This window comes from Triticum dicoccoides, chromosome 7B (genome assembly GCF_002162155.2).
Source record: "Triticum dicoccoides isolate Atlit2015 ecotype Zavitan chromosome 7B, WEW_v2.0, whole genome shotgun sequence".
NCBI lineage: Eukaryota > Viridiplantae > Streptophyta > Magnoliopsida > Poales > Poaceae > Triticum > Triticum dicoccoides.
In genome coordinates, this window is record NC_041393.1 from 616236939 (window position 1) to 616248358 (window position 11420).

Consider the following 11420-nt stretch of genomic DNA (forward strand, 5'->3'; position numbering starts at 1 on the left):
GGATGTAATTTAGCATAAACTGTTATTGTTGACATCACCCAAAGGTGAATACGTTGGGAGGCAAAATAATAAGCCCCTATCTTTCTCAGTGTCCGATTAAAACTCCATAACCATAAGTATTGCGTGAGTGTTAGCAATTGTAGAGGACTATATGATAGTTGAGTATGTGGACTTGCTGAAAAGCTCTATTCTTGACTCTTTCTGATGTTATGATAAATTGCAATTGCTTCAATGACTGAGATTATAGTTTTCTAGGTCTCAATAAAGTTTATGATCCATACTTGACATTGTGAATAGATTGTTACTTGAGCATGAGAAATCAAATGACAAAATCTATATATGTTGCTGTTATAAGAATGATCATGATCCCTCATGTCCGTATTTTATTTTTATCAACACCTCTATCTCTAAACATGTGGACATATTTTTCGATATTGGCTTTCGCTTGGGGACAAGCGAGGTCGAAGTTTGGGGGAGTTGATACGTCCATTTTGCATCATGCTTTTATATCGATATTTATTGCATTATGGGATGTTATTACATGTTATGTCACAATACTTATGGCTATTCTCTCTTATTTTACAAGGTTTATCATGAAGAGGGAGAATGCCCGCAGCTGGAATTCTGGCTGGAAAAGGAGCAAATATTGGAAAGCTATTCTGCACAGCTCCAAAAGTCCTGAAACTCCACAAAAGTCATTTTTAGAATTAATAAGAATTACTGAGAGAAGAAAGTACCAGAGGGGGCCCACACCCTGGCCAGGAGGGTGCGGGCGCCCCCCCCCCCTACTGGGCGCGCCCCCTATCTCCTGGGCCCCCTGGTGGCCATCCGGTGCCCATCTTCTGCTATATGAAGGATTTTACCCTGAAAAAATTCATAAGCAAGCTTACGAGACGAAACTCCGGCGCCACGAGGTGGAACCTTGGCTGAACCAATCTAGGGCTCCGGCGGAGCTGTTCTACCGGGGAAAACTTCCCTCCGGGAGGGGGAAATCATCACTATCATCATCATCAACGATCCTCTCATTGGGAGGGGGTCAATCTCCATCGACATCTTCATCAGCACCATCTCCTCTCAAAACCCTAGTTCATCTCTTGTATCCAATCTTGTATCAATACCACAAATTGGTACCTGTGGGTTGCTAGTAGTGTTGATTACTCCTTGTAGTTGATGCTAATTGGTTTACTTGGTGGAAGATCATATGTTCAGATCCTTAATGCATATTAATACTGCTCTGATCATAAACATGAATATGCTTTGTGAGTAGTTACGTTTGTTCCAGAGGACATGGGTGAAGTCTTGCTATTAGTAGTCATGTGAATTTTGTATTCGTTCGATATTTTGATGAGATGTATGTTGTCTCTCCTCTAGTGGTGTTATGTGAACGTCGACTACATGACACTTCACCATTATTTGGGCCTAGAGGAAGGCATTGGGAAGTAATAAGTAGATGATGGGTTGCTAGAGTGACAGAAGCTTAAACCCTAGTTTAAGCGTTGCTTCGTAAGGGGCTAATTTGGATCCACTAGTTTCATGTTATGGTTAGGTTTACCTTAGTACTTCTTTTGTAGTTGAAGATGCTTGCAATAGGGGTTAATCATAAGTGGGATGCTTGTCCAAGAAAGGGCAGTACCCAAGCACCGGTCCACCCACATATCAAATTATCAAAGTACTGAACGTGAATCATATGAGCGTGATGAAAACTAGCTTGACGATAATTCCCATGTGTCCTCGGGAGCGCTTTTCTCATTATAAGAAATTGTCCAGGCTTGTCCTTTGCTACAAAAAGGATTGGGCCACCTTGATGCACTCTATTTACTTTCGTTGCTTGTTACCCATTACAAATTATCCTATCACAAAACTACCTGTTACCTACAATTTCAGTGCTTGCAGAGAATACCTTACTGAAAACTGCTTGTCATTTCCTTCTGCTCCTCGTTGGGTTCGACACTCTTACTTATCGAAAGGACTACGATAGATCCCCTATACTTGTGGGTCTTCAGATTTCAGCGACGCCTTTGTCCGCAACTTCACCAGCACATACAAGCGCCCCCCAAGCCTCGCCAACTCTCCATGCGCATCCAGGGGCCAACGGAGTCCACGCGCGACTACCTCACACGCTAGGCCGAGTTGCACAACTCCTGCGGGGGGGGGTCCATGAGGTGAAGGCCATCGAGTACTTCATTGCCGGGTGCAGACAGGGCATCTTGCTCAAGCACAAGCTTTTGTGCGACAAGCTGGCTACCCTGGACGAGCTTTTGGTCGTGGCCGACAAGTACGCCACGGCCGAATCCTCCATGAAGTCGGAGATTTGGGTTGACACGTCCGGAAAGGTGATCCAGCCAAGCTCCCAAACGCCGGCGGGTGACACCAACCGGCGCCAGCCGAATGACAACAAATGCAAGGCCCAGCATCCGGCTTCCAACAGCCGACAAGTGGCAGCTGTCAAGGATCAGCAGCCGGCCGGGCAACCCGGCCCCAAGCATCAGCGGGGCGACAAGGGTGTCTGGCAACCTGCCTTCTCCTTAGAGCAGGCCCTTGATGCCCCATGCAAGTTCCACAGCAGCGCAAAGCCGTCCAACCACACCACCCAAAGGTGCAACTTGCTTGTCCGGATTGCCAAGGGCGAGGCCCTACTGCCTCCTCCGTCTGCGGCCAGGTGGCTCCGGCTGTTGAGCAGCTAGCCCGAGCTGCCGGCATGCTTCAAGACGAGTTCCCCAACAAGAACGCCACCTACATCGTCTTCACCTGTGAAGCCGACAACAAGCACAACAATCGGAAGCAACACCACGAGGTGAATGTTGTCCCTTCAGAGGTCCCGCAGTTCATGCACTGGTCCAAGATGCCCATCACCTGGAGCCGAGAAGACCACCCAGCCGTGATGCCATCGCCGGGTGCGTACGCCCTGGTGCTGGAGTCCACCTTCTCCATGGAGAGGCATACCTGCTGCTTCACCCGAGTTTGGATAGATGGCGGCAGCAGCATCAACATCCTGTACCGCCAAACCATGGAGCGGTTGGGCATCAAGTCCAAGCAGCTTCAGCCCAGCCGGACTGTCTTCCACGACATAGTTCCTGGCCTTTCCTGCTCTCCAATCTGCAAGATCAAGATTGATGTCATGTTAGGCGACAAAAACCACTTCCGCCGCGAGACAATCTGGTTCGAGGTGGTTGACCTAGATAGCCCCTACCACGCGCTCTTGGGTCGACCTGCGCTGGCCAAGTTCATGATGGTCCTGCGCTATGCATATTTGAAGGCCAAGATGCTGGGTCCCAAGGGCATCATCACTGTTGCTGGTGACTACTAGAAGTCGCTAGGGTGCGCTGACGCCAGCAGCCGGCTAGCCGAGTTTCATCGCTCAAGAGAAGGGTCTCCTTGACCGGATGGTGGCCATGGCCAGTGAGCAGCCAGCCATGCCGGCTGATCCCAAGGAGACAGAAGTCGGGGTCTCCTTCCATCCGGCCAAAGAGACCAAGTGAATCATCCTGGATCCGGCACACCCAGAGAAGTTCGCTGTCATAGGGTCAAACCTTGGCAGCAAATAGGAAGGAGAGCTCGTCGATTTCCTCCATGAGAATAGGGACATCTTCGCATGGTCTCCCAAAGACATGTCGGTTGTTCCAAAGGATTTTGCCGAGCACAAACTCCATGTGAGGCCGGATGCTAAACCGGTCAAGCAACCCCTCCGCCGCCTATCAGAAGAGAAGAGAAGGATCGTTGGTGAAGAAATCGCCCGGCTTCTGGCAGTTGGCTTCATCATGGAAGTGTTCTACCTAGACTGGCTTGCCAACCCAGTCCCCGTCTTGAAGAAGAATAACAAGTGGCGCATGTGTTTCGACTACACGAGCCTCAACAAAGCCTGCCCCAAGGATCTGTTTGCTCTGCCACAGATCGACCAAGTGATAGACTCTACGGACGACTGCGAGTTGTTGTCCTTCTTGGACGCCTACTCTGGCTACCACCAGATCAAACTGGATCCGGCCGACCGCTTGAAGACCGCCTTCATCACACCATTCGATGCCTTCTGCTACATCACCATGACGTTCGGCTTGAGGAATGTTGGCGCCACCTTCTAGCGCTGCATGCTGAAGTGCCTCCTGAAACAACTCGGCCGCAATGCCCACATCTATGTGGATGACATTATGGTGAAGACGGAGAAGCGCGGCACCCTCATGGAGGATCTCAGGGAGAACTTTGATAATTTGCACCGTTTTCAAATCAAGCTCAACCCGGAGAAGTGTGTCTTCGGAGTACCAGCTGGCCAGCTCCTTGGCTTCCTTGTCTTTGAGCACGAGATCGAGTGCAACCCCGTGAAGATCACGGCCATTGAGCGGATGGAGAGACCCACCGAGCTGCGTGACGTCCAAAAGTTCACCAGGTGCCTGGCATCCCTCAGCCGCTTCATCAGCCAGCTGGGTGAGAAGGCGCTCCCCCTATTCCAGTTCATGAAGAAAACAACTTGCTTTGAGTGGACCGACCAGGCGGACAAAGCCTTTCTCCAGCTCAAGTGCATGATGTCAACGCCGCCTCTCCTCACCGCTCCGGCTGGTAAGCAACCTATGCTCCTCTACATCCACCAACCGAGTCATCAGCACGGTGATGATGGTCGAGCACCCAGAAGCCAGCAAGGTGCAGCTTGTCCAGAGGCCGGTGTACTACCTGAGCGAGGTCTTGTCCGCCTCCAAGCAAAACTACCCCCACTATCAGAAGATGTGCTACGACGTGTACTTTGCCGCCAAGAAGTTGAAGCAGTACTTCCAGGAGCACTCCATCACAGTTGTCTGCACCACTCCCCTTGCCGAGATCATGGGCAACCGAGATGCTTCAGGCCGGGTGGCGAAGTGGGCCATTGAGCTAGCTTCCCACACCTTCCTCTACCAGCCCCGCACCGCCATCATGTCCCAAGCGCTGGCCGACTTCCTCGTCGACCAGGCCGAGTCCCAGCACCTGTCGCCAGCGCCGGATTCCACGCATTGGAGATGAACTTCAATGGCTCGAAGATGCGCACCGGCCTAAGAGCTGGCATAGTCCTCACCTCCCCCAAAGGCGACAAGTCGAAGTACATGCTGGAGATCCACTTTGCTGCCTCCAACAACGTAGCCAAGTACGAGGGGCTCATCTTTGGGCTCCGACTGTCTAAGGAGATTGGCATCCGCCGCATCCTATGCTACGGCGATTCAGAGTTTGTGGTCCAGCAGTCGTCCGGCAACTGGGATGCAAAGGACCCAACATGGCGAGCTACCGCTTTCTCGTCCAGCAGATGAGCAGGCACTTCAATGGGTGCGAGTTCCTCCACGTGCCACGAGCCGACAATGATGCAGCAGATGCCCTTGCTCGCATTGGCTCCACCCGGCAGGCCATACTAGCCGGCGTCTCCCTTGAGCGCCTACGCAAGCCATCTATCAAGCCCTCGTCGGAATCTGAGTCCATCTTCATGCCGACTGACCCCACAGCAGTCGGATCCGGCTCAGGGGCTTCAGCAGTCGGCCTGGAGACTTTAGCAGGTGGCCCGGGGGCTGCCGTAACCGCACCCAGCCCAGAGATTCCAGCAGGCGGCCCAGGGGCTGCTGTAGTCGGCCTAGGCACTTCATCGACACCATCGGAAGTGGCCGGCTCCAGCCCACCGCCTCCCAGCCCAGCCACCCTAGTTCCAGTTGCCGTCTTCACAGTGGTGGAAGAACCGTCTTGGGCGCGGCCCATCCATGACTTTCTGGTGAGCCGCGTGCTACCAGCCAATGAAGTATTGGCCCGGCAGATCCAACGGCGGGCAGGAGCCCACACTATCATCAACGGTGAGCTTGCCAGGCACAGCGTGACTGGCATTTTCCAGCTCTGCGTGGAGCCGAAGAAGGGCATGGAGATCCTCAGCGACATTCACCAAGGCGAATGTGGCCACCATGCCGCCTCCAGAGCTCTCGTAGCAAAAGCCTTCCGCCATGTTTTCTTCTGGCCGACTGCTTTGGATGATGCCAAAGAGTTGGTCTGGAAGTGCAAGGGGTGCCAGAAGTTCAGCACCAAGCAGCACCAGCCGCCCTCCGCCCTCAAGACCATCCCCATCACTTGGTCGTTTGTCGTGTGGGGCTTGGACATGGTGGGCCTGTTCAAGACAGCATGCGGCGGCATGACCCACCTGCTGGTCGTCGTGGACAAGTTTAGCAAGTGGATTGAGGCCAAGCCAATCAAGAAGATAAATGGCCCGACAGCCGTCACATTCATTACCGACATCACCGTTCGATACGGCGTCCCCCACGGCATCATCATCAACAACGGCATCAACTTCGCCAGAGGCGCCTTGGCCCGTTTCTGCGCAAACTAGGGCATCCGACTGGACCTAGTGCCCGTTTCACACCCGCAGTCAAACGGCCAGGTGGAGCGATCAAACGGCATCATCTTGTCCGGCATCAAGCCCCGACTGGTCGAGCCACTAGAGCGCTCGGCCGACTGCGGGATCGAGGAGCTGTCGGTCGTCCTTTGGACCACGCCCAATAGATCAACCGTCTTCATGCCTTTCTTCCTTGTGTACGGGGCCGAGGCTATCATTCCAACGGATATTGAGTTTGACTCGCCTAGCGTCACCATGTACACAGAGGCGAAAGCAAAGGAAGCGCGAGAACACGGTGTCGACCTGCTGGAAGAGGCCCGGCTGCTGGCACTCAGCCGGTCCTGAAGGAAATATGCCCTAGAGGCAATAATAAAGTTGTTATTTATATTTCCTTATTTCATGATAATTTTTATTACTCATGCTAGAATTGTATTAACCGGAAACATAATACATGTGTGAATACATAGACAAACATAGTGTCACTAGTATGCCTCTACTCGACTAGCTAATTGATCAAAGATGGTTGAGTTTCCTAACCATAGATATGAGTTATCATTTGATCAATGGGATCACATCATTAGAAGAATGATGTGATTGACTTGACCCATTCCATTAGCTTAGCACTTGATCGTTTAGTATGTTGCTATTGCTTTCTTCTTGACTTATACATGTTCCTATGACTATGAGATTATGTAACTCCTGCTTACCGGAGGAACACTTTGTGTGCTACCAAATGTCACAACGTAACTGGGTGATTATAAAGGTGCTCTATAGGTGTCTCCGAAGGTACTTGTTGAGTTGACATATTTCGAGATTAGGATTTGTCACTCTGATTGTCGGAGAGGTATCTCTGGGCCCTCTCGGTAATGCACATCACTATAGGCCTTGCAAGCAATGTAACTAATGAGTTAGTTGCGGGAAGATGCATTACGGAACGAGTAAAGAGACTTGCCGGTAACGAGATTGAACTAGGTATGGTGATACCGATGATCAAATCTTGGGCAAGTAACATACTGATGGCAAAGGGAACAACGTATGTTGTTATGCGGTTTGACCGATAAAGATCTTCATAGAATATGTAGGAGCCAATATGGGCATCCAGGTTCCGCTATTGGTTATTGACCACAGAGGTGTCTCGGTCATGTCTACATAGTTCTCGAACCCGTAGGGTCCACACGCTTAACGTTCGTTGACGATATAGTATTATATGAGTTATGTATGTTGGTGACCTAATGTTCTTCGGAGTCCCGGATGAGATCACGAACATGATGAGCAGCTCCGGAATGGTCCAGAGGTAAAGATTCATTTATTGGATGATATGGTTAGGCCAAGGGGTCAAGCCCATGAGGCTTTAAGTCGGTGCAAAAGGAGTTTTGCGGAGGCCAGGGGGGCAAACGCCGGAGACCCTGGGGTCTGGCCCTGGGCCAGACGCCGAGGCCCATGGCATCTGGGCCAGACGCCAAGGATTGTGGCATTTGGTCCTGGAGTCCGAGTGGGACTCTTGCCTTTCAGGCAAAACCGACTTTGAGGAGGCTTTTGCTCCAAGTTTCGATCCCAGGGCTCAACATATAAATAGAGGGGCAGGGCTAGCACCGAAGACACATCAAGAAACACCAAGCCGTGTGCCGGCAACCCCGTCCCCTCTAGTTTATCCTCCGTCATAGTTTCCGTAGTGCTTAGGCGAAGCCCTGCGGAGATTGTTCTTCACCAACATCGTCACCACGCCGTCGTGCTGCCGGAACTCATCTACTACTTTGCCCGTCTTGCTGGATCAAGAAGGCGAGGACATCATTGAGTTGAACGTGTGCTGAACGCGGAGGTGCCGTACGTTCGGTACTTGATCGGGGCGGATCGTGAAGGTGTACGACTACATCAACCGCGTTGATAAACGCTTCCGCTTAGCGATCTTCAAGGGTATGAAGATACACTCTCCCTCTCGTTGCTATGCATCACCATGATCTTGCGTGTGCGTAGGAATTTTTTTGAAATTACTATGTTCCCCAACAGGTCCGCCATCTACCAGCAGAGCCTGCACCACTACCACAACAAGAAGGTCAAGCCGCGCACATTCCAGGAAGGCGACCTTGTGCTCTGCCTGATCCAGCGATTAGCTGGCCAGCACAAGCTCACGGCTCCTTTGGAAGGCCCCTTCATCATCAGCAAAGCCCTGGGCAATGACTCGTACTACCTCATAAACGCACAAAAGCCCAGGGCACATAAGCGAAGAACAACCGGCGAAGAGACGGAGCAGCCATGGAATGCGAACCTACTCCGTACGTTTTACAGTTAAAGAGAGCGTATGTACCACACTACCTTTTGTATTAAGTAAAGACCTCAGGTCCCCGAGATGCACTCGGGGGCTACCTTTTTATCTATAAGATAAGCTTAAGCTATGATTTGAGTTTTTTGTATTCCTGCCCCGTCCGGGTCCGGCCAGCCGGCCCGGGGGCTCGCCGCCTTGGCTTAAGTTAACACCACCCGGAGCCGACTAGTAGTGTGCCGACGCCAAAGCCTTCCCTTGACCCGGCCACAGCTCACAGCATGACTGTCCGGCTGGCAGGAGCTAAAGGCCAGAAACACTGTCCACACGAAAAACGACTAAGAAAAATATTGACTCTAGCCAAGCCGGCCCTTCGCCTCCCTCGTCGGGCTATGCTCTAAGCGGCTGAAGTAGTTTGCCCATTCTAAACGGCCAAGTCCCTGACCCGGCCACAGACCACAACACGTCTGTCCAGCGGGCAGGAAGGCGGCCATAGGAAGTCGGCAAATGAAAAAGCCAAAGAGAGAAAAGGCAAACTCAGCTAGAACCTGGCAACACATGCAAGAATGTGGGGATTTAAACTTTATACATTGCAAAACGACCCAAGGCCGGCATTCATCAAGTTTGAATTTACACCCCCAGTGGGTGGAATTGTGCTTAACTAATATTGTTTTCGAGCACAAAGACGGAAGAACTTAAAAAAAAGATAAAGGCAATCTAGGCGGGCGGCTCCTTGGGCTGCCCAGACTGGTCGGCAGCGGGCGTAGCTCCGGCTGTTGGGTCTCGGCCTGGCTGTCAGCGGCGGCTGAGGTGGTCTCCGACTGGTCGCCAGTCGGCGCCGTGTCAGGCCGAGTCCCGCTGGTCGCTCCGTCGTCGTCTGTGTGATTATTCCTGTCCATTTGTACCCTTTCATCCAGATAATGGGAAGAAGAAAAAGAGAAACATGAAGTCATAGTGCATGTGTGAGTGAAAAGGCCAGTATGACGACAAACCAAATGACAGTGTGCTACCATGACTAAGTTTCAAACAACACGTTGTACATGCTACTTCAGCCTCATAATCTCCCCCCAATTCAACATGGAAAAATAAGACCAGTACGAGCTACTCTAGGCTCTAAATTGTCCCCTGTCACTGCAGGAAAAACAAATGAAGCCGTCTATGTAGCATATGCGGCAAATGTCCTTTTAACCACGACAAACTGTAAGCCGAGTGTAAAGCAAAATATGAAGTTCATCAATCATGTACACAATGACGAACAAAACAAACTAAAGTACAAGAAAACCCGATCAAACCATGACAAGATCATCCAAATTTACATCTTAATAGAAAACAGAAAGAAAGGAAAAGATCTCTGTAGTGAGTTTTGGGATTCCCGTACCTGATCAAAACAAAATGATCAGTTAGCTTAGTCCCCGTATGACATCCAAGTCGGATGATCCGTGGTGCCAACATCGGAGTATGCTATCAATCAGTCGCCTACATACACAACAACGGAATGATCGGTTAGCTTAGTCCCCATATGACATCCAAGTCGCATAATCCATGGTGCCAACACCGGAGTATCTTATCAATCAGTACCTACATACATAACAACGGCTGAACAATCTAAGTCCACAAAGAACCGGATCGACAAACTCAAATACACATCTTACACAGTACAAAAGGAACAAAATGGTCCCTTTCTCGCTTCATGTATCCATATCTCTGTTGAACTGTGTATTTCCGTGCGCTTCAAAATAACTGTGTATTTCTGTTATGAATATAATGGAAAGGGGCAAATCCCGGTTAGAAAAAAGAAATAACGAAATGATCACTATGAGGATTTTGGACATACGACCATGTGCCTCATCAAACATGCGGTTCAAACAAAAGAAATAATGCGTGGGATGAGACTAACGCCGGTCAGATGGATATATTTGTTATTTTCCGTTTCCTGTATTTTCCAACAAATATAAATAGTAGTTGACAAAAAAGAATCTAAAGCACGAACCTCCAAGAAACTTGCAACAATAGATACCTAGGCACGGTAGGTCCTCCGGATACGAATCGGAATCGCTCGCTCTATCGTCTTATCTGTAATTCTGTATACGCCAATCCATACCAAGTTACCAAGTCGGACTCGGAAAGTCCCCGATCAATATAAGCACGGGAGGAAGCACGGCGTCGATGCACACAGCAAGCGCTTCAGCCACGAGGAGCACAGGAGATACGTACCATACGTACCAGCCACCCCATCAGAACAACCATCTGCAGGGCCATGGCCGTGGACGATGAGATGTCGTGCCGGTTCCTCCCCTGGGGCCTGCCCCTCAGGAGCGGTTCTGGGTACAGGGTAACCCCGAGGCCGGACGAGCCCGTCTATGTCACCGGCGCCTAGCTGCTCGACTCCGAGAGCACTGTCGGCCAGGGCGCCGTGGACGCGCCTGCGTCCATATCGACACGCGGAACCTCCTTAGCGCGTTGCTGTCGGCGGAGAACCCCCGCGTGGAGCTACAGACCCCGGTGCGGCTGGAGATGGACAAGGAGTGTTGCTTCCACGTGGTGCCTCATGGAGGTGATTCTGACGCCGAAGCAGACAGGGACGCCGATGCCGACACTGGCCTAGACGTCGACGCCGACGCTGATGATGACGCCGACGCCGACGCGGTCATCGTCATGTTCGAGGGTTTCCTTGTTACTCCACGACCTCTTGATACGGAAGAGGACGACGACGACGCGGAAGAGGAGGAGACTAGCAGCGCCGACGACGATCAGTATGAGGAGAAGCAGGAAGAAACCGACGGCGAGCTTGACCAAGACGTGGCCAGGGCGAGCAGTGCCGGCGGTATCTCCAAGGAC

The 11420-nt window shown here is 51.3% G+C and overlaps 1 protein-coding gene across 1 annotated transcript; it reads left to right on the plus strand.

The window, feature by feature from the left end:
* The first annotated feature begins 5260 nt into the window (after nt 1–5260).
* On the plus strand, nt 5261–10959 carry LOC119339234. Its single transcript, XM_037611364.1, has 3 exons — nt 5261–6295; nt 6356–6579; nt 10836–10959. The coding sequence occupies exons 1-3, from the start codon at nt 5261–5263 to the stop codon at nt 10957–10959; spliced, it is 1383 nt and encodes a 460-aa protein (XP_037467261.1).
* Nucleotides 10960–11420: the final 461 nt, after the last annotated feature.